At 42.0% G+C, this 23685-nt stretch overlaps 1 protein-coding gene across 4 annotated transcripts in view; it reads left to right on the top strand.

Moving 5' to 3' along the window:
* The window catches only part of LRCH3 (leucine rich repeats and calponin homology domain containing 3), a 101353-nt gene that overhangs the window by 10391 nt on the left and 67277 nt on the right, over nucleotides 1–23685 (top strand). For all 4 annotated transcript variants that reach the window (XM_033958116.1, XM_033958114.1, XM_033958117.1 and 1 more), the window contains exons 2-10: nucleotides 126–270; nucleotides 4115–4241; nucleotides 5688–5793; nucleotides 8260–8396; nucleotides 8470–8579; nucleotides 11559–11652; nucleotides 15350–15470; nucleotides 18302–18441; nucleotides 22951–23027. In XM_033958116.1, the coding sequence (XP_033814007.1) occupies nucleotides 126–270; nucleotides 4115–4241; nucleotides 5688–5793; nucleotides 8260–8396; nucleotides 8470–8579; nucleotides 11559–11652; nucleotides 15350–15470; nucleotides 18302–18441; nucleotides 22951–23027 (1057 nt within the window). The remainder of the gene's footprint in view (nucleotides 1–125; nucleotides 271–4114; nucleotides 4242–5687; nucleotides 5794–8259; nucleotides 8397–8469; nucleotides 8580–11558; nucleotides 11653–15349; nucleotides 15471–18301; nucleotides 18442–22950; nucleotides 23028–23685) is intronic.

Here is a 23685-nt window from a genome sequence, read left to right as displayed (position 1 = left end):
TGAATTTGTTCCATTGCACGCATGAAATCTTCATTCAGATTTACCAAAGACTCATCTTGTCCCTCTTGACATGGAACCGTAATGGGCTGTGCTGATATTTGAGTGAACTTGATTTTCTCTTTCAGATTTGTCACGGAACCGGCTAACAGAGATTCCTATGGAGGTCTGTCACTACATTTCTCTGGAGATTCTCAACTTATACCAAAATTGTATGCGCTGCATTCCAGAAGCAATTTTGAACCTACAGGCCTTAACTTTTCTAAATATCAGGTAATGGTGCTATACTTCGCTTTTGTGTTATGTTTAAAAAAGTAAAGCTGAAAACCCTTTTTCTGGCGCTTTAAAAAAAAAAAGTCAGGCAAAGGCAAATTTGCAGCCAAGATGACAGCCGGGCGCTCACCTAATCTAGCCGGGCGGGGCGCCCGGTTGAAAGGCGCTAGGGAGAACACTGGTTTAATATCAGAGTGCTGCAGGCTAGTCTTGGAACGTAATAAGAAGATTCCTTGTTAGCTTGGCTTGATGTTTGTAAAGCAATTTCTTAAATAAGAACCCTCTTTTGAAAATTTGTGCAAATATGAACAGGGGTGGCAAATCCTAGGTGCCAGACAGCTCAGGTAGAAGGCAGCTGCTACGGCAGGCCCAGGTGGAAATTGAGCTGTCACAACAACTATGCCTTAATGAGAGCAGACACAGGTAAGTCAATGCTCTTGCCCAGGACAGATCCTTAATTGGAAAGGCAATTCCCCAAGAGCCAATGAGTCTTCCAATGCCATCTGAGCAGCTATAGAGGAGCAGAGTCTGGAGTGGTACTGGAGAAGGGTGGACGTGGTCCCATCTCCACAAAAGTGGAAGGAAGGAAGAGATGGGAAACTATAGGCTTGTAAGTCTGACTTCTGTGGTAAACAAATTAATGGAAACACTTTTAAAATAGAGAATAGTGAAGTTTCTGAAATTCAGTGGATTACAAGACCTGAGGCAACATGGATTCACTAGAGACAGGTCTTGTAAGATAAATGTCATCAATTTCTTTGAGTGGGTGAATTGGATAGAGGGAGAGCACTAAATGTGGTGTATTTAGATAGTAGCAAAGCCTTTGAAAGTGTTTCACACAGGCATCTAAAAAATAAACTGAGTGTCCTCGGTATGGGCCCTAAAGTGACGGACTAGGTCAGGAACTGGTTGAGTGGAAGGCGATAAGAGGGTAGTGGTCAGTGAAGATCACGCTGAAGAAAGGGATGTTATCAGTGGGGTGCCTCAAGATTCAATTCTTGAGCCTGTTCTTTTTAACATTTTTGTAAGCAATATTGCTGAAGGGCTGTCTGGTAAGATTTGCCTCTTTGCAGATGATGCTAAAATGTGTATTAGAGAAAGATACTCCTGATGGTGAGAATACCATGAGGAATGACCTAGCCAAGCTTGAAGAATGGTTTGAAATTTGGCAGCTAAGATTTAATGCTAAGAAATGCAAGGTCATGCATTTGGGCTGCAAAAACCCAAAGAAATGGTGCAGTTTAGGGTGTGAAGAACTTTTGTGCACGAAAGAGGAGTGAGCCCTGGATATGATAGTACGTGATGATCTTATGGTGGCCAAACAGGTTGAAAAGGCAATGGCAAAAGCTAGAAGGATGCTTGGGTGCATAAAGAGAGGAATGGCTAGTAGGAGGTATTGGTGCCCTTGGTGAGACCTCATTTAGAATACTGTGTACAATTCTGGAGACTGCATCTTCATAAAGATACAAAGGGGATGGAGTTGGTCCAGAGGAATGTTTACTAAAATGGTCGGTAGTCTTTGTCATATAAGTTGGAGGAAAGATGGCAGAGGGGGAGATATGATAGAGATGTTTAAATACCTACATGGCATAAATGCACATGAGTTGAGTCTCTGGAATGAGGGGGCTTAAGATGAAGGTGAAAGGGGATAGATTCAGAAGTAACCTCAGAAATTACCTTTTTCATGGAAAGGATGATGAATGCTTGCAAGTGTATCTGACTTCAAAACAGCTTGGGACAAGTACATTGGATTAGAGAATGACACGGAGACAAATTTGTCCCCGTCCGCACGAGTTTTGTCCCTGCCCCATTCCTGTAAGCTCTGCCTTAACCGCACAAGCCTCGAACACTTATGATTTTAAAGTGTTTGAGGCTTGTGCAGATGAGAATAGAGCTTGCAGGAATGGGGCGGGAAAATTTTGCTCCCGTGTCATTGTGTTCGTTGGATCTCTAAGGGAGAGGAGGGGATAGTGGATGGCATGGTTAGGCAGACCAGATGAGTCATATGGTCTTTATCTGCCTTCATTTTTTTATGTTTCTGTGAGCTTGGAATAATGGGAGAAATGAAGAATTGAAGGTAAAGAAAAAACCTCAGAGTACAAGTATTTACAAAAACAAGGCAAATCCCAGCCCAAACACCTGCTAGGCATTCCTTAGTATATTACCCCTGTAATTGAAGCTTCCAAGAAAAGCTGGAATGGTCTCGTTTATTAGTATAGTAATATTCCAAAACGTCACGGCTTTTGTGGCCCATGTATAACTTTGAGTAAACTGTTTGAATTGCAAGTCAATTTAATTTTTTGATTACATCAAATAATGGGTTTCTAACAAGATTCAGGATTTTTAAAAATGGTAAAATATATTTAAAAAGTAACATGCAGATAAACCATGTGAGACCTAGTTTAAGGAAGGCCAAACCTAAGTCATGTGTGGTGCACCAGTACTACACCTTGTTTTATTTTGAATAACAGATCGGAGAAGGTTATCATGCCACTGTATCGGGCCATGGTCCGCCCCCACCTGGAATACTGTGTCCAGCACTGTTTGTCATACATGAAGAAGGACATGGTATTACTCGAAAGGGTCCAGAGAAGAGTGACTAAAATGGTTAAGGGGCTGGAAGAGTTGCCGTACAGCGAGAGATTAGAGAAACTGGGCCTCTTCTCCCTTGAAAAGAGGAGACTGAGAGGGGACATGATAGAATCATTCAAGATAATGAAGGGAAAAGACTTAGTAGAAAAAGACAGACTGTTCACACTCTCCAAGGTAGAGAGAACGAGAGGTTAAAGTTAAAAGGGGACAGTTTACGTACAAATGTAAGGAAGTTCTTCTTCACCCAGAGAGTGGTAGAAAACTGAACACTCTTCCGGAGGCTTTTATAAGGGAAAACACCCTCCAGGGATTCAAGACAAAGTTAGACAAGTTCCTGCTGAACCAGAACGTAAGCAGGTAAGGCTAGTCTCAGTTAGGGCACCGGTCTTTGACCTGAGCGGACTGACCCAGCAGCAGCAATTCTTATGTTCTTAATAGTTGGCAGAGCATAATCCTATCAAACTTGCCCTCTCACCATGCCCATATGTTACAGCCACCCTTAAAGGATCAGATCATATAACTTGGGTCAAATGTCATATGATCAAAAGACCCACTGAAGATCAGGGGAAAGAAATGTTAGCCCAGGCAGGACACATAAGGGGAAATTTAAAGGAAAGGATTGTTATTCACAAAGTATTCCCAGATAAGCCATTTTATCAAATTTTATTAAACTTGCAAACTTGAAGAAAATAGGAAAATGGAAAACAAGGTTCTTGTATGACTTGAAAGAAAAGCTTCTAGTTTTATTTGAATTATGATCCCTTAACAAGCAAATATTTTTTCAGAGCTACAACACCGATAATGCAAATTTACAGCTAAGTGATACTCCAATGTGAAACGTGGCCTGTATTCAATTTTGTTAGAGTCAGACTTGAATCTCCTTAACTGGTACAGTCAAGCCTCGTCAGATCAATCAATGTCTTTGCTTCTTTTAACGCTCTTGAAACCTGCTTTGCTAGAAAACATATGTCAGGTCCTTGCTCCAAAACTTCACGCTAATGCCTGGACCAATCTGTGATTGGAGACTGTCCATTCAGTTAAGCAGTACTGGGCAGTCATCAGGTGAAGGTGTTGAGACATTCATATAAGAAACTGGCACAACCCTGAGCTTGGCAGCTGATTGTCCTTGCTTGTTAATTGATCAGCTGCTTCCCTGTAAACATCTTGACTATGTCATTGCTTTTGAATGGACTCTTTGCTGAATGTTTGTATCTTTAATGACCCGTCTTCATTTTGTCTCTATGCAATGTAGTCGGAATCAGCTTTCCACGTTGCCTGTACATGTGTGCAGTCTGCCCTTGAAGGTTTTGATTGCTAGTAACAATAAGTTGGTCTCCTTGCCGGAGGAAATTGCACAACTTCAGCAGCTAACAGAGCTGGTAAGTACATAATGTAAGATTTTATTGAGTCACTTTGGCATTTTACAAAAGGATACCAGGGAGCTCTTTCCCCAGAGATCTTTAGGGTCAAGTGGTCTAGGGCTCCGCACCGCATCATCACAGGTTTTGATGAATCTTAACATGACCCAAACGAACTAAGTTTAAGATGCTCTTTCTTTGCTACCATACCACAACCATGTACAGTATCCGTGCACAATTTTGGCAACTGTGAAGCAAAACAAATGAAACTTGGCAATCTTATACAACTTTTTACAATCTATTCAATGAAACTAAGGCGGATTTTCATTTTATGAAACTGATGTACATAAAAAAGCCTCAAAGGGGGATGAAAAAATGAATTGGGCTAAAAAAGTTTCAAAGTTTTGCCTTCTGTGACTCCTGTAATAATGAAGATGTATCCCCGTAAAATTTTGTCTTATTTTGTGACATGACTTTGTTCTCAAATATACGATTTCAACTTATAAGCTAACCTGGTTACTTTATAATTTGAATTTTAAAGTTTGTGGGGGTTTTTCAAATAAATTTCAAAACTTGGGTGTTTTTAATCAGCTTTTAATGAAATGCCGAAATGCTGCCAACACACTCACCAGGGCCCCCTATCCCTCCCCTTTAGAATCACTGAGATCTGGAATAACCTCCCCTCCCCTCTCCGAACCTCAAGCTCCCTCCAACTCTTCCGCAAACACCTAAAAACCTGGCTATTCTCAAAACTGTAACACTTCCCCCCTCTTAGGCCTCTCACCTTCCCCCTTTACACCTAACTCTTTAATCTCTCCACTGTAGTTCCTCTCTCATCTTTCTTCCTGTAAACCGTGCCGAGCTCCGCATTCGTGGAGATGGTGCGGTATATAAACCCAAGGTTTAGTTTAGTTTAGGTCAGAGGCACTGCATTCAAGCAAATCTCACCCCCCTGCGTTATACCCAACTAGTGGACGAACCTGGGGTGAGCTAGCTCCCAAGGGAAAGGTCCCGGAGCCCCAGTCTGATGTGCAGGCTGTCCAGGGAACCCCCCGAAGCAGATGTTCTCCAGCAGTCTTCGATTTCCCATAATCAAGGACATCCCCGCAGGGAATCTCCACAGCGACTGAAAATGGCTGAAATTACTGTAAAATCACAAAAAGATAAGCTCTTAGAGCCTGGCCTGTAGGAATTAAGGCTGGAGTACACAGGAGAATGCTCAGTGGTAAGGTGTGAGGGGGAGGGGGTGAAAGTTTCAACCGTTTTGGGACTTCCTACAGATCCCTGGCAGGAGGAGGGAAATAACCCCCTGGTCCCGGAATAAAGTGAGGAGGTAAGAACCTAATCTTTCATTGCTCACAACGACAAATTAGTTTAGCTTATTTTAATTGAATATATGTCCCTAAGCAAGCAATCTGAACAATTAAAGGACAAAGCCTTCACAATTCATTCTTTTCCCTACTACAGGATGTCAGCTGTAACGAAATTCAGACAATCCCTCCCCAGATTGGCAACTTGGAATCACTGCGGGACCTTAATGTCCGACGGAATCACTTAGTGTGTTTACCTGAAGGTAATGTTCACAGTTCTGATGCAATTCAGGGGTTGGCCTTTTTTCTGCTCTACCAGTAATCCAAATGATCAGTTCGATGCACATAGAAACATGATGGAAGATAAAGGCCACATGGCCCATCTGCAGTATCCAGTATCTCCTCCCCCCCCCCCCCCCCCGAGATCCCACATGCACAATTTTCTAACGTGAATATCTGCTGTTCAGATCTGTTCTCTTCAGTATCTTCAAAACAGGAGCAATTATCATGATGCTGTTTCATTCAGGTACTGTTTTCTCTTATGGCCTGCTGACATGATCGGTTTTCCCTTCTACATTTCAGCAGACTCAAAAATTGACCAGAGAGAACATTTTGGAAGCAGAAACCTACTTCTCAGTACTGCTCTTTAGTTTTTGTGTGTGTTTGTTCCCTATCCTGCGTATCACGCTCTCTCATCCCTGTTTCCCCCCTCCCCCTGCTGACTTCTCTCATGCTCTCCCCATTGTGCCCAATCCATCATTCCTGTTTACCACTAACTCAGTGGTGCCAATTCCAGTCGATAACAACCTGCCACTGACTCTGCAGACTTCCCTCAACTGTGGTCCTGTCAAAGAAAGAGGAAGTGACATCATCGAGGGTGGGACCGCGGTAGAGGGGAGGCTGCAGAGCCCACGCAGGCTGTGCAAAGATTTACTGGTAGTGATTCAGAGGGACCTGACGCCAAATTTTGCGTTCCTGGGGAATTCTGTGCAAATTCTGCATTGCGCAGTAGCACAGAATTCCACCAGGATTAATATTAATTATCTGAGATTACATATGGTACCCGACACTGTATGTCAAAAAGTAAAATCCTCATATCTTTTAATAAAGATATGTACCATTGTATATTGCCCTGATTTCATATTTGGATCAAGTGATTGGCATTGAAGGAGTTGCTCCACTTCTAAGGATTCCCTTCTATTATTTTGTGACCCAAGAAGTTATGTTTTTGTTGTGATCATTCTTCTTTCCTGTTCGTGAATGTGTGTTAAGTTTTGAGAGGTCACAAGAATAGCATAAGCAGTTTTTTTCATGGTGGTTTAAAGATTCTAAGAAAGTCTCTAATCTTGATAGATTCCTTGGGCTTTTTTAGAATTGTGTAAAGTTCCCATCTTTACCCTCCCCGATGAAGTTTTCTTAGTTGAAACAAAGGGCAAGGTTGGAGGAAAATAATGTATTATATGACCACTAAGGAAGATGAAATGGATAAAGACATCGGCAGTCCAGAGAAGATACTTGTATAACATAAGAACATAAGCATTGCCTCTGCCGGGTCAGAACAGGGGTCCATCGTGCCCGGCAGTCCGCTCCCGCGGCGGCCCTCCAGGTCCATGACCTGAAAGTTTTCCCTACCTAACCAAAAATGTCCATACCCTATTCGCTCAATGTCCTGTAAGGTAAACCTCTATCTGTACCCTGTTAGCCCCTTCGCTTCCAGGAAGTCATCCAGTCCCTTTTTGAACCCCAGAATTGTACTCTGTCTTATCACCTCTCCGGGAAGCGCGTTCCAGGTGTCTACCACCCGTTGAGTGAAGAAGAACTTCCTTGCATTCGTTATGAATCTGTCTCCTCAGTTTTTCTGAATGACCTCTTGTTTTAGTTGTCCCTGCTAGTCTAAATAATCTGTCCCTCTCCACCTTCTCTATGCCTTTCATGATTTTATAAGTCTCTATCATGTCCCCTCTCAGTCTCCGCTTTTCCAGGGTAAAGAGCCCCAGCCTGTCTAAACGTTCGGCATATGAAAGGTTCTCCATACCCTTTATCATCCTCGTTGCTCTCCTCTGGACCCTCTCGAGTATTTTGTGTTTTGCTGTTTTGAAGCACATGGGGGCAAAATTCTTTTGCATGAGTGGGACATTTACCAACTCTGAATAAGCAGAATATTTTCCAACAGTAGAAAGGAGTGCATCTATCTTTTCGGGTGGGGGGGTGGTTGTTACAAAGTTGTATACTTAAATAAAATTACTTCTGAGTTGATATTTGTTAGCAGGATAAACGATAATAATCAAGGAACGTCTTATAATGTGATAACTGGAAACTTCATTTAAATATGAGCTCATCTTAACTTTCGCCTTTAATATTATGGAAATGTATAAATTTTTTCATAAAACTGAAGGATTAATTTTTCATTTTTTTCTTCAGTTTATTGACAATAATTCCTATAAACTTTTATTCAAATGAAGATTGTGGGTAGGATTTATAAGCAAATTGGTAGTACTGCATAACGTTGTACTTTTCGATGTATGGACTGTGCTGGTAGAGTGATAAAAATACATAGCGTGAACATAAGATGGCAAAGAAAATATATTGTAAGTGGAATTATGTTAATGTCATGACTTAAAGTTATGCTGACATACATTTGATTGATGATATTTGGGTTTAATAGGCTATCTCTTCCAAGAGCGTACAATAACAACCTTGTAAGGGTTTGAAATTGTTCTGTTTTACAGAACTTTCAGAGTTGCCCCTGGTTCGCTTAGACTTCTCTTGCAATAAAATCATGACAATTCCTGTTTGTTTTCGGAATCTGCACCATCTTCAGACCATCATCCTAGATAACAACCCTCTGCAGTCACCACCTGCCCAGGTGAGTAATGTTGCAAAAACAACTGCAGATGAATACATTAAATATAGTAATTAACCTTTGAGTTTCTTTGCAGATTTGCATAAAAGGAAAGATACACATATTTAAATACTTGAACCTTGAAGCTTGCAAGATTACTCCAGACCTGCCTGACTATGATCGCAGACCTTTGGGCTTTGGATCCTGGTAAGTTTGCTTGAACAGATAATTTATTCTCTTCTAAATATAAGTTCACACTGTTATAGCCAGAATGCTGTCCCACAAGATGGTACAAATTAAATTAACATGGTATTTCACAGACCACTACAAAGGCAGCATGAACCTTTATTCCCTCTAAAACCAAGACTGTGCCCTTTTATTCCATCAGACTATTGGATAAAACTAGACAACAAATTTGCCTTTCTTGATACAGGAGATAGAGAGCCTAAAGAGTTATGGAATGACATCAAAACCATAATTAGTGGTGAAGCTAAAAAAATACTCCAGAAAAGAAAGAGTCAAGAAATCACCTTGGATCTCAGAAGAAACCAGAAAAGTAACAGAACAAAGAAGACGAGCAAAATTTTCCAGTGATAAGAGAAAAAGTATTATAAATTAATCAAGTGTTTCAATGTCAAGTTCGGTAAGACAAAGAATGATATCTCAAGGATATTCATCAGAAAATTTAATCGGAACATGTAAATGGAAAAACCAGATTAGCGTATCAGGAAATTCCAACCTTGATTGGGGATGCTTAAAGACGCCAATGGAATGATATTGAATGATCCAGAAAGCATTAAAAAGAGATGGAAAGAATATACGGAAAATTTATACACAAAAGGCATTGAGGATAACATTAGGGAAATTAAATTGGAACCAACGCCAAAGAAGAACAAGATAGTTTAAAAGAAGTCATAGCAGCAATTAAAGCTTTATCAAAAACAATTGTATCAACAGTATTCCAACTGAATTAATCAAAGGCTCAGAAAGTGCTATCATGATCTTTACTTGACTGTGTCAACAGATTTGGAAGAAAAAAACATGGCCAACTGATTGGAGAAGATCACTGTTCATACCTATACCGAAGAAAGGTGATGCCAAGGACTAACAACTACAGAACGATTGCATTAATTCCAAATTCCAGTAAAATATTGCTGAAAATACTACAACGAAGGCTACAATCGTACGTTGAGCAAGAACTACCCAAAGTTCAGGCTGGTTTCAGAAAAGGTCAAAGAACAAGAGACATCATTGCAAATGTTAGATAGATATTGGAGAAGAGCAAAGAATACCAAAAGCCCCTATACTTTTGCTTCATCAATTACAGTAAAGCTTTTGAACCTGTGGATCACAATAAACTATAGAGATCTCTAGCCCAAATGGGAATACCCAAACATTTAATTCAGTTGATCGAGCCTCTATGAAAATCAAGAATCTGCAGTGAGAACTGAATATGGCAACACTGATCTGGTTTCCAATAAACGTGGCGTCAGGCAAGGATGCATCTTGTCACCTTACTTGTTCAACTTTTACAGCAAAGCCATCTTCAGAAAAGCAAATTTTGAAGAGAGTGTCGGTTTTTCATTTTTTTTTTGGTTTCAAAGTTGGTGGCTGCGCTTTGCAGATGATACAACGCTCATCTCCAGCAGCAAAGAAGACATACTGTATCTACTGAGAAAAGTCAAAGCTGAAAGTCATAACATGGGATTTGAACTGAACATAAGATGAAGATCATGAACACAGAAAATGATAAAGATTTTGAGGCAATAGAATAGAAGTTGTAGATGATTTCAGTCTCCTGGGCTCTTTCGTAAATAAAGAAGCAACTAGCAGGGAAGAAATACTCCCCAGAATAGCACTTGGTCACTCTTCAATGAAAGCTCTCAACAAAGTATTCAAAAGCAACGAAATAACACCCCAAACAAATATCAGCCTTACCCATGCACTCATTTTCTCAATGGTCAATTACAGATGCATAATCTAGACTCTATGGAAACAAGACAAAGAGAAGATTGACTCAATTGAGCTTTCATGCTGAAGAATGATTTTATGCATGCTGTAGACCACCAGAAGAGCTAACAAATCGATTCTGGAAGAGATCAAACCGGCTATGTCACTTGAAGCCCAAATGATAAAGTTATGACTGTCTTATTTTGGTCACACCATCAGAATAGAAAGATCATTTTAGAAGGACATCATGTTTGGGAAGATCAAAGGAATCAGGCAAGGAGGATGACTTGCAATCAGATGGTTGGACACATTAAAAACCATGGGGATTATGCTGGAGGACCTTTCTGGACTATCGCAAACCTAATTTCTTTTTTGATCTGTAATTCATCAAGTTGCTAGGAATTGAACACAAGTTGATGGCAATCTTTCAATTTATAATGTCTGAATATTATTGGCTTCACAAATTCTTGTGTTTTCACCATTAAGGAATACATTCCACAATTCCCACATTATGATGTCCAGCTGTATGTGGTGTATCCTGAATCAACATAGATGGCAACATATTAGGACTCAAATGTCACTAAGATTACTGTTCCTTGAATGGGAAAAAATCAAGTTCACATCTTCGGAATCGGGGTGTACTTTCAACAGTTGCATGTAAATTGATTTTTTCCTATTCAATGTCTCAATCTTTCCCTTCGCTGTCTCCATGCTAGTGCGTAAGTCGCCCAGTTCCTCCCTCAATTCTGCAAATCCAGATTGTATATCATGGTGGACTCCTGAAATGTCCTAATTTCCTGCTTAGATATGTCCTGATCCGAGTGTTTGTCCTGGGTTTGTGCATCATCTCCACAAGCTATGTGTTCCACTGCAATTTTTTCCCCTCGTTCTCTACTGTGCCAGCCTGTCGAACAATCACTATTCTCTCTAATATATATAAATTTCTCTAACCTCTTATGAGTCAATATTTCTCGAAATACTTGTCTTGCAAAGTAAGGAAGAAAAGATCAAGAAACCGACACTGTAATAGCATTGCTGCAATGTGGGCTATGAGGAACGCTCGCTTCTGGCTGCCATTCTGGATTGTGACATCTCTTTCGTCCTAAACGATTACAGCTCTAATTTTTATAGGTACAGATGTGCCTAATCTAGCTAGCTTTAGTTGACGGCTGATTCCCTGTTGTCTATATAACTGAGATGAGACGTGCTCATATTAACACACTAATCTTCTTTCAGCCATGAGGAGTTGTACTCTAGCCGGACCTATGGAGCACTGGATTCCGGGTTCAACAGTGTGGACAGTGGGGACAAAAGATGGTCGGGTAATGAGGTAGGTTGCTGAGAAAACAATAAGTTGTAGCAAATTTTGCAGTTAGATGACAATTTAAAGTAGTCATAAGATCACCAGTTTGATATCCCATGACAACCAAAAGTCCATTTTAAGATATGAGACCTGATCATTTCTACTTGTATTTATTGAGAAGGAAGAGCTGAGTTATTACCGGTAAGCTAAGGATAAAGCACTTCTTTTACCTATACAGGCACATCTTAATTATGTCCTCTTTGCAGTTTAGGATTGACCTCTGGGGATTTTTCCAGTTGTGTGCAATCAGCAGCTGTCCTGCAAAAGCTGGATCAGATGGTTTGTGCTCCAGTGCCCATTCTACAAAGAGCAAAAGCAAACCTGTTATTTTTTCAGGGAGAAGCAGCCTGAACAATTTCTGTGCATGCAGGGTCCTCACTTTCCTTTTTTCTGCTCTTTTAGCTGGCTGTGTCCGCGCTCTCACCCATTTCTCTTCATAGTTTATTTTAAATTTTCTTATCTCCTAAGGGGCGCAGTCTTATTTTAAACACCCTTGCTTAATTGTTGTGGGTAATCTGGATGCCTTGGATGCCTCTTTAGCTTAGGATCTTTGTATCTCTCTTCTCTGGGGGGGGGGATTACTATCTCGGAAGGCAGGTTCAGTATTGTTGGGTACCCTAGGATCATCAGAGTCCAGACCCTGGGGGGGAAGTTGTCCATTCTTGCTCGAAGGACTGGCTTGCCTAGTTTTGCTATTGGACTTATGCGATTTGGGGGACTGGAATCACAAAAGGGGTGTTGGGACTGGGGGGGTCGGTGGTGATAGAGGGAGGGATGTTAACATAAAAGACAAATAACTTTGTATTGTTTCTTTTTTGTTCTGGCAGATCTTCCGCTTATTTCAGTTGTATTCTGTTCTCTGATATTTTGCTGTTGCTCCGCTTTGTTCATGTTAATAAAAAACTATTTAACCATAAAAGATAGAAAAGGAACTCCAGTGTGAATAGTACAGTGGTTATATACACACAGTCTAAGAATGGGATCTGGAGACTTGACATCAGCTAACGTTATATGCCTGTTGATAACCAAGTTTCATTCTGATTTAAAGCTTTGAAGTCATAAGTTACTGCAGATGGGAAGAGAGAGGTTGTTCCAGGTGTTAGGGGACAAGAAATAGACTCAACCAGACACAGTGCAGTTTTAGGGCTTGGTATTACAGTGTCTCAAACTGTGTGCCGTGAGAGATTCCAGAATTTTACTTTATTTAAAAAAATTCCCTTCATAATTATACACTAGAATAGATGACATACACAAGAGTCTGAAAATGTTACGAGCATCTGTGTGCGTAAGGATATAACTGCCCAGAAAATTAACAGCAAGTCATTTTAGTTTTATTTTTTATGCAGTAGTTATTCTAAATTGAGCAAGAAAGCAGTCGAGGCTTTGTTACCGTTTGGATCTTCTTATCTCGCATTTTGAGTTAATTTGCACTAAAAAAAAAAGCGCATCCATTGCATTGATTAGCAATTCTATTCTATCTACTTTAGTTTCACCTTTCTTACAGTTACACATACATAGCTTAAAGAACTTTAAATAACTCAAAATTTAATTTTTTGTTGGTTTTGCAATTTTATAATTTCAGTTATAATGTGCCATGAAAGACATTTGCTCCGTTTAGTGTGCCAGAGCTAAAAAAGTTTGAGGCACACTACTAAATGATCATTTAAGGAGTGAAGGACATGGCTAGGAGAGTAGGTGATTGTACGATTTGATAAATAATCAGGGATACCAAGTCTTAAAGCTTTAAAAGTAAGTATTGCTACTCTATTAAAATAAACATATGTCTGCATCCTTAATTCTGAAAACGTCTGGACAAATAAGATTTTAGAATATATCTGATCTGTATGACAGAAAAAAGAGTTTTCTGGGTGGACACAAGGTGTGATTAATGTGTGTAAGGTCAGCACACAATCGGGAGACTTACTGTGATTAATTGATTTATTTTTAAGGCCTAGGTGGGTTACAAACTAACATACTCATATATAATTTCATATCAGAACACAGTAGATATAAAGCAGATTGCTGCTAAAGAAATGTACTGTAGTAGCACTTAATTTTTGAAAGGGTGATTACAATAAAATGAGGAAAATCATTAAAAAGAAGCTAAAAGGATCAGTGGCAAAAATTAGGACTATAAACCAGGCATGCATGTTATTTAAAACTACCATTGTGGAAGCCCAGACCAGATGTATTCCATGTATTAACAAAAGTGGAAAGAAGAAGAAATGAAAGCCGACATGGCTAAAAGGTGAAGTAAACAAGGATATTATAACTAAAAAAGAAAATCCTTTAAAGAATGGAAAAAGGATCTGAATGAAGAAAATAAGAAGAGACACAAGCACTGACAAGTTAGATGCAAAGCATTGATGAAGGAAGCTAAGAAAGAATATGAAAAACTTGCCAAAGAGGCAAAAACTCAATTTTTTTAGGTACATCAGAAGCAGAAAACCTGTGAGGGAATCCATGAGACCTTTGGATAATCAAGAAGCAAAAGGGGCGCACAGGGAGCATAAGGTCATAGGTGAGAGACTGAATTCTTTGCTTGATCTTTACAGAAGAAGAAGTAAGAGCTCTACCTGAACTAGAAATGTTTTTCAAGGGTGACAATGGAGGAACTGAAAGAAATCTCGGTGAACTTGGAAGACGTACTAAGCCAAATTGACAAGATAAAGAGTGATAAATCACCTGGACTGGGTGGTATACGACGTCCCAGGGTACTGAAAGAGCTTTCATTTGAGTAGAAGCTCTGGAATGAGAGGGCATAGAATGAAGTTAAGAGGTGATAGGCTCAGGAGTAATCTAAGGAAATACTTTTTACCGAAAGGGTGGTAGATGTGTGGAACAGTCTTCCAGTAGAGACAGAGACTGTGTCTGATTTAAAGAAAGCCTGGGATAGTCACATGGGATCTCTTAGAGAGAGGAAGAGATAATGGTTACTGCGGATGGGCAGACTGGATGGGCTAATACGATTAGGCTCTTCTTTTCCTTTCCCCCATCCTTCCTCTCCTACCCCCCTCAAGTTGTAATGATGAGAGACTTTCTATGAATTTCATTCGCTAGTCTGAAGCAGGAAGGGTAAACCAAATGGTGCCTTGTGGGATTCTTGGAATTCGAGTCCCTTTCAGGCTACTATTAAGACTCTTAAAGCAGCAAAGCAGTCAGTGAGGATAAGGGTGGGGTACATAGATCTACCCTTCAACTCTTTTTGAATGTCCAGACTGAGCACAGACTTTCAGGAACATACAGTAAATTTGTTAAATTATTTCTCTCTCTCTTTCAATTTCACTTATCACTCATACATTGTATGAACCAGATGTACCTTTAAGTATCATGATTTAACAAAGTAAAACAACATATCTACATATATGATTTATATTTGGTGTATATAAGGAGATTTCCCCACTCAGCATCCCTCTCTTAACTATGCCCTAGCTACGCACAAATATTAGATTAGATTAGATCATGTTTCTATGTAACTGTGCTTTGCCAGACAATGTTCTGCCATGCTGTGTTTGCTCTTACTTTACATATACAAACTTGTAACCTGAGGATGGGATGTAAAATCAAATAAATAAATGTGGCTTTAGGGAATCCTCATTACTGGCAAGATCTTTGCTTTCCATGGCCTCAGAAGTTAAATACTTGTATTTTGTTTTTTCTAAAGCCAACAGATGAGTTCTCAGACCTTCCCCTGCGAGTGGCTGAGGTGACTAAAGAGCAACGACTACGTCGAGAGAGTCAGTATCAGGAGAACAGAAGCAATGTGCACATTATCAATGGTGCAGGTAAGTGCTATGCAGTGCTGGGCACCTCTAGGTTCCATAATGCTGTGACTAACCAGTGGAAAGATGTAATTGGGGCTAAAGCTGGTAACCAAGTTCACTGTTAGGACTGCAGGTCGGGAGATGTCTCACCCCATCTTTGATTTCAACAGAAAACAATAGAGAGGGGTTTCTAAATGTACAATTTTTCAGGTGGGGTAATGGTGGACAACACAATGAAGCCGTCGGCACAGTGCGCAGCGGCCGTAAGAGAGTGAATAGAATGCTAGGTATAATCAAAAAGGGTATTACTACCAGAACGAAAGAAGTTATCCTGCCATGGTATCAGGCGATGGTGCGCCCGCATCTGGAATACTGCGTCCGATATTGGTCGCCGTACCTTAAGAAGGATATGGCCATACTCGAGAGGGTGCAAAGGAGAGCGACATGTCTGATAAAAGGGATGGAAAACCTTTCATACACTGAGAGATTAGAGAAACTTGGGCTCTTTTCCCTAGAAAAGAGGAGACTTAGAGGGGATTGATTGAGACCTACAAGATCATGAAGGGCAAAGAGAGAGTGGAGAGGAACAGATTCGTTAAACTTTCGAAGACTACAAGTACGAGAGGGCATTCAGAAAAGTTGAAAGGGGACAGCTTCAAAACAAATGCTAGAAAGTTTTTCCTCACCTAACGTGTGGTGGACACCTGGAATGCGCTTCCAGAGGGGTTCAAAAAGGGATTGGACAATTTTCTGTTGAGAAAAGGGATAGAGGGATATAGATAGAGGATTACTGCACAGGTCTTGGACCTGTTGGGCCGCCGCGTGAGCGGACTGCTGGGCACGATGGACCGCAGGTCTGACCCAGCGGAGGCACTTCTTATGTTCTTAGGTGTCAGAACTAACTAAAATGTATAATGTCCCTTGATGCTACACTCTTTAATTTGCAGTGTTCAAAAACAAAGGTAGATACGAGTCTGACCCATTGTTACGACCAGCATGCAGCGGTGGTTAAACCAAAATCTCATCAAATCAGAGGAGAAAATATTTAAAGCTTATTGTAGAAAAGTCTGGGATCTTTTCATCAGATTTTACTAGCTCAAAACTCACCACTCTTTTCATATTGTAAAAGAACTCGGGGAAGTTCTTCTGGAGTGGTTCAACCAGCAGACTTTCTTTTCAACTTTAAGATTTTTATTAAACACAGATCAAAGAAACAGAAGTTACAATTCCTCTAGTGCAGTGGTTCTCAACCAGTGTGTCCCTGTAAGACTGGAGGTGTGTCGCACAAAATTTGGTGTAGACAGCAAACCTGTGCTTTTCCTTAATAACCCTCTGTGTCTGCAAACTGGGGGTTAATATTCAAGTATAGTGCTTGCCTTGCCCTGTCCTGCCAGGCTCTGCACCCTGTTCCCCCCTCTCTTCCTCCCCTGTCAGTCTCTGCACCCAGCCTTCCTGCCCTGTCACCCCCTCCCTCCCAATGCCTTACAGGTCTCTGCTGGGCTTGCTGTAAGTCCTGGTGGTCCAGTGGTGGGATGAGACAGCAGGGATCCTTCCTGCCTCCAGTCCCAGGCGATTCTAAGAATTTTACTGCTTTCACGCTTCCCTTGCGTACCTTTAGAATCCCAGGTGGTCCAGTGGTGAACTGTGGCAGGAGTGACCTTCCTTCGCTCCTGCCCATGCAAAGCCGCTAGCCGATTGGTTGCCATGAACTCACAGCAGCCAATCAGCTAGCAGCTCTACACGGAGCAAAGGAAAGTTGCTTCTGCTGCAGTTCACCGCTGGGCCACCAGGGAATCTAAAGATACATCGGGGAGGGAGGTAAAAGTTAGTAGAGTTGACCGGGACAGGAGACGGAAGGGCTTCCTTCTGTCCCAGCCCACTGCAGGCCCGGCAGAAGCCTGCAACAGGTTCGGAAGGGGGAGGTTCAGCGCTGATACAAATATAAACCGAGATCCCCATTTTTGGACCCTTTTTTGGCTTATAAACCTGTTCCTATTCGAATATCAGTGGTTCTCAACCTTTTTCTGTTGGGATATACATGTCGGCCAGTATTCATTTGTGTGACACACTGAACACTAAAATTCACAGCTCAACAAAAAACTCCTAAATTTCATTGTTGAAGGTAAATTTTACAATGAGCATATACCATAGCAACAGCGTTGTAAAAGGGGCCCTTAGTGTGAATTTGTCACCTCAGTAAGAGCAACGCACAGTCCTGCTAGATACTGTGAAGCAAATGCGCAAGTCGGAAACTGTGGACAACAAACCTGCAGCAGTCACTATTGAGGGTGGGCAGGAAACAGAAATAAAGGACCAGATCTCGGCTCTCCCCAGCTTGCAGACGCAGATGGCTAAAGAAAGCCCAGGGTTGCAGTCTATACCAAATACTTTGTGACCCATCTCCCAAATATTTTTATTTGTGCGTTTGGCCCCCTTACAATCCCCCACCCCTAAATTGTAGGGTTTGAACTGGTCTGCTAGCAGAAATGGAGGTCATGGCTTGGGCAGATGTTGGGTATAATCAGGACAGATGTGGAGGTCAGTGATAGGAAAATGGGAGAGAACTGATATCAGTTTGTGTAAAGGGTCTGAAGCCCTTTAAACCCCTGCGGCCCACGTAAAGCAGCTTTGAAAAAGAGGCCCTAAATCAGGTGAATATGTGCTGGGCAGATTTTGATCTTTGTGTCTTTTCTTTGATTTATTACCTGTCTTTGTGAAGAGATTCACTTTGACTATTTCTGTCTCTTTAATCATCTTTGTGCTTAACTCTGCAGCTCATTGCTTTTGATTGTGTAGGAGCTGCCATTAAGGTAACATACTAATTACATAGTTCTTGTACTTAAATTTTCCAGTGGAACATGATCTGGATCAGATAGACTACATTGATAGCTGCACCACAGAAGAGGAGGAGGAGGATACAAGGCATTCAAAGGGCGAGAGCCTGAGTTCGGAATTCATGGCATACATTGAACAGCGCCGCATCTCCCATGAGGTCAGGCAGTAAGAGATCCTGTTTTGCTTTCTCCTAGCCTTTCTCTTTTTTCCTGTATTACTCTGAACATTAGACAAGGAAAGTCATTTCTAGATGTGAAAGTTTTATGTTCTTAGGTGCAGTTGATCTTTCATTTAAAGATGACATTTACTTTGAGATCAGTTTTCAGAAGTGATACTGAGGATCATTTTCTGAAATATTTTTCCACATGGAAAGGGTTTCCGATAAATTGTGCAGCTGCATAAATGAACATAAAATGAGTGGGAATTGAAGGAGAGCCTTAAGGAGGAGCGTTTGACGCAGTGGTTGGCGCTCCAGCCTCAGCACCCTGGGGTTGTGGGTTCAAACCCCGCGCTGCTCCTTGTGACCCTGGGCAAGTCACTTAATCCTCCATAGCCCATTAGATAGATTGTGAGCCCACTGGGACAGAGAGGGAAAATGCTTGAGCACCTGATTGTAAAAACCGTTTAGATAATCTTGATAGGCGGTATATATAAAAAATCTAATAATAATAAATCCTTTACCCACCCATCACTGGCATCAACAAAAGACAGCAGAGGGTTCCAAAACCACAGGCAACACCTGGATATAGGATGAAATAGCCAAGATTTCAGTGTCTTCCTGAGAAATTCGCTGTAGAGTGTTGAAGAATCTGACTACTTTGTGCACGACAGCGGGAGAGTGTCAAGGTTGGAGCGGAGACTTCAAGATGCCAGATTATTGCTGAGACAACATAGGCCTGGAATTCAAGCAAAGAAATTGGAGGGAAAAACAGTAGCAGGAATTCATGTGAGATGGCAGAGCATGGATGCGGATTTTATGTATGGGGTTGGTATGTAGGTAACATATTAGACATGAGGGAAATTTCCAGAATAGAAGTTACCCTTGATCTATATTTAAGCCATGCTATAGAGTTAGAGGACAAATGATCACTAAAAAAAAAGCTGAACTTTGCTAGCTTTTTTTGTAAGCTGAACATCTGCAAGATAACAGGAAAACTTGAGGAGGTAAAAGTTAATGGAAACTTCTTTGCTGGCAGATGGGACCCTTGATAAAATTGTTTTGGCAGAGCTAAGCAAAACTTGTGATACGGGAAAGTTGGGTTGAAGCAAAGGCAAGAGAAGATATTCCTTTGAAGATTTCCTCTGAAATGTGTAAGATAACAGAAAGCAGGTGTTCTTTTGAAGATTTCCTTGGAATTATCAGAGAACGTGTAAGATAACAGCAAACAAGGTCAAAAGGTTGACAGGCTGAACTTTTGACCAATGTCAATCCATGTGGTGGTCGGCAATTCCCTTTTGAGGGGTATAGAAGCATCCATTTGCAGACCTAACATGATATCCCAGAAGGTATGCTGTCTGCCTCATGCCAAAATCCAAGATCTTACGGAGAGATTACCAGGACCTCATCAAGCCTGATGACTATTATCTGATGCTGCTTATCCACATCGGCACTAATGATACTGCCAGGTACCCCTGCGAACGTATCAAAAGTGACTTTGGCTCTGGGAGAGAAGGTGAAACAGTCAAGTGTACAGGTGTTATTCAGGTCAGAGAAGCACGCATCCTGGAGATGAATGTGTGGCTATGAGGATGGTGTCATCATGTGCTAGATCCCGGCGAGTGGTGTCTCGGGCTGGAAGCCTTCGAGTTGATTGTTAAAGCCTGGGTCAGCCTATTATGGCTTTCATGGCCTTAGCGCCAAGGTTCATGGCCAAAGCGCCAAGGTTCTTCAGTCGGTGCAGGGAATACCAGGCCAAGGGGCTGGATGCTCTGGTGCAGGCTTGGCTGACGGACGGCCTACTATATGTCTTCCCTCTGTGGCCTCTGGTGGGCTGAGTTCTTTGGATTGCTTGGCACGCAGGCTGTATGATTCTTGTGGCTCCAGACTGGCCCAGGAACCTGTGGTATATGGATCTGGTTTGTCTGCTCTTGCAGATCTCTCCTGCTGACTCTCTCGCCCAATTTTCTGACTCGGGGCCCCATTCCAATGTTCAGCCCAGGTCCCTTTAGTCTTGGCTCTTGACAGGGCTCGCCTAAGGAAGGGTCTCAAAATTTCTACTTCTCGGGCTTATGTCCGCATGTGGCATAGTTCCCCTTCATTCTGCTTGGCCTTGCCTGGTCCTCCCTCGGGCGCAGATTGCTGCTTTGTCTTCTTTTCACGGTCTCTTGCGGGTTAAGCGTTTGGCCTCTTCTCTGGATGTGATTCGGTTCTTGAGAGCTGCAAAATTACTGCGGCCTCCAGCTCGGCTGTCGGTTCCTGCCTGGGATCTCATTCTGGTTCTCTTCGTGCTAGTTTGTTCTTCATTTGAGCCTCTCGGCGCCTGTGTGTTGAAGGACAATAAAGTCTGTCATCAAGCTGTCCATGTCTTCTTGGACAATGCTAAGGCGGTGGTTTCATCAGTTGGCAGGGGGCACGAGGAGTCTTTCCCTGAGTGTAGAGGCTTAGCGTCTCTTCTGGTGGGCAAAGAGACACCTTGTGGTACTGTCAGCAGCGCACGTGGCAAGAGTGGACAACGTTCAAGCAGATTTTCTCAGTCGTCAGATGCTGGACCCCAGAGAGTGGTCTCTGTGTCAAAGAGCATTCGATTGCATAGTAAATCAGTGGGGGTGTTCCATGTTTGATCTCATAGTGACTGTGGCCAACAGGAAAGCGGATCATTCTTCAGTTGCCGTCGCAAGGCCGGCAGCGCAGGCCTGGGCGCTCTAGTTCATTCCTGGCCACAAGAAAGTCTCTATGTCTTCCCTCCATGGCCCATGATAAGGCGTCTGTTGAGGCGAATATTGGTCCACGGAGGTCTGGTGTTCCTGGTTACACCTGATTGGCCATGGTATGATGACTTGGTTCGGCTCCAGCAGGATCAGGGGCTGTGGTTACTTTGTCAGGGTCAGATTGCAATGCAGGATAATGACTGCTTTGGCTCTTAAGCGTGCAGCCTTAACGCAGGGGCTATTCTTCAGCTGTGATTGCCACGTTGCTTCATAGCAAAAGGAAGTACACTGTGGCTGCCTATGCAAAGGCTTGGAGGTGTTACCAGGCCTGGTGTGCCCCGAGACAGGTGGACCTGTCTGTTTCATTGATTCCTTGGGGCCTGGAGTTTCTGCAGGATGGCCTGAAGAAGGGCCTAGTGATAACTTTGCTCCGGGTGCAGTCTTTCGTGTATGGGCCTTCCTCATCTGAGGGGCTCATTGGCAGCTCATCCGGATGTGGAGGAGAGTGTGGCGTAGTGGTTAGAGCTACAGCCTTGGCACCCTGAGGTTGTGGGTTCAAAACCTGCGCTGCTCTTTATGACCCTGGGCAAGTCACTTAGTCCTCCACTGCCCCAGGTACATTAGAAAGATTGTGAGCCTACTGGGACAGAGAGGGAAAATGCTTGCAGAACCTGTATGTAAACTGCTTTGAGTGTAGTTATAAAACTACAAAAAAGTAATATACAAGTCCCAATCCCTTTCTACTGGGTGCTCTGCGACTTAGGCCTCCGTTGCACCTTCCCTGTCCAACCTTTTGTTCAGGTTTCTAATGTTTCATAACCTGTTCTCTCATTTTGCATTTATTGATATGAGCAGAATTGACTTATGTGCTGGGAAGTTTCCCCTTTCCCCTCTCTCTTGTTATTATCCTCTACAGATGTTCCTAGACCAGGGGTAGGCAATTCCGGTCCTCAAGAACCGGAGCCAGGTCAAGTTTTCAGGATAGCCACCATAAATATGCATGAGATAGATTTGTATTTCAAGGAGGCAGTGTATGCAAATCCATCTCATACTTATTCATGGTGGAGATCCTGAAAACCTGACCTGGCTCTGGCTCTCGAGGACCGGAATTGCCTACCCTTGTCCTAGACTGATTGAGGTTACAGAGACAGTGATGAGGTAAGAGGGGGAGGGGTTTAAGTCTCTGAAGTTTGAAGCTTCCAACAAAGTCCTGATGGCTGGATGGAAATAACCCACTGATCCTGGAATAAAGTGTAGATTTACAAGAAAGAAGTTTAGCAAAGGTAACCTAATCTTTCGTTGCAGTCTCATCAGGCTGATGGGGCAGGAATGTGAGCTCTCCACTACTGGCACAACTTGATGGGTCAGGTTACCAGTGTCCTGCATTTGGTGATGTCATAACACATGCAGTTTAGGGGAACACTGGTTGTATGCTGTTTAACCAAACTGCAAAAAATTACAGAGTATAGAAAGAATGAGACTGGATGTTGGGGAAAGATGCCCAACTGTTAACCTACTCAAGCTCCTACCTGGAAATAAAGTGCAAAATTGGGAGAGACTACTGTGTGCATAGTTTTGCCTGAGAGTTTGTTTCTGCCCAAAGAATTTGTTTGATGGGCAAAAGGATCATCCAGTAGGACACCAGACAAATTTAGCTTCAAGCTAAGCCTTTCCCATTTAATATTCTGTTATAGTATGATTATTTTGGGAGTATACACAGCAAAGTTTACTGTGCATTATAAATTAAGTTAGCTAAAATTTGCTTACTTAGTGTCTTGTGCTGTTTTCATTTGCACAGGGTTCACCCGCAAAACAGACACCATCCAGAGAGCTTCATAGAACACATGAAAAAAGGCAATGTACACATCCAAACAGGTATTGTTGCAAGTGTGTTGAACATGTTCAAATCCTCAGTCTCTGAGGAAAGGATTGTCGTAGTTGCTGTGGGTGTTTGAGCAAATGTGTTCCCTTTGTCCAAGGTGGAATACATACTCTTAACTCGTTCTGAGCTCATTGGAGAGGACAGGATATAAAACGAATCAAATAAATAGCCAAAAAGTCAGTTCGCTAGCTTGGACCTTAAATTACTAGAGAATGACACGGGAAACCATTTGTCCCCGTCCCTTTCCATACAAGCCTCAAATAGATAAATGATTTTATACATCTCTTTTTATTAAAGTATAAAAAAGGAATAACCTTCTTTACAACTGTCATTTATAAATTCTTCATCTGTAATTTCTATCTTCGCTCCTCCTTGAAAGTAGGTTACAAAGACATCAAAAGGGCCTGAGCTCTAGTTACAGCTCCTTCCAGCACAGCTGCAGGAACCCAAATGATCCAATTAACTCCCTGCCACCCTCTCTCTTCCATCTCAAACAATATCTCATAGAAACATGAGGGCAGGTAAGACCAAATGGCCTATCCAGTCTGCTCATCCGCAGCATCCACTATCTCCTCCTAACCTTAAGAGATCCCACGTGCCTGTCCCAGGCTTTCTTGAACTCAGACACAGTCTTTGTCTCCACCAGCTCTA

Source organism: Geotrypetes seraphini, chromosome 9, assembly GCF_902459505.1.
Source record: "Geotrypetes seraphini chromosome 9, aGeoSer1.1, whole genome shotgun sequence".
Taxonomy (NCBI): Eukaryota; Metazoa; Chordata; class Amphibia; order Gymnophiona; family Dermophiidae; genus Geotrypetes; species Geotrypetes seraphini.
Note: the sequence above shows the minus strand (reverse complement) of the source record. Positions and strands in the feature narration are given on the sequence as shown.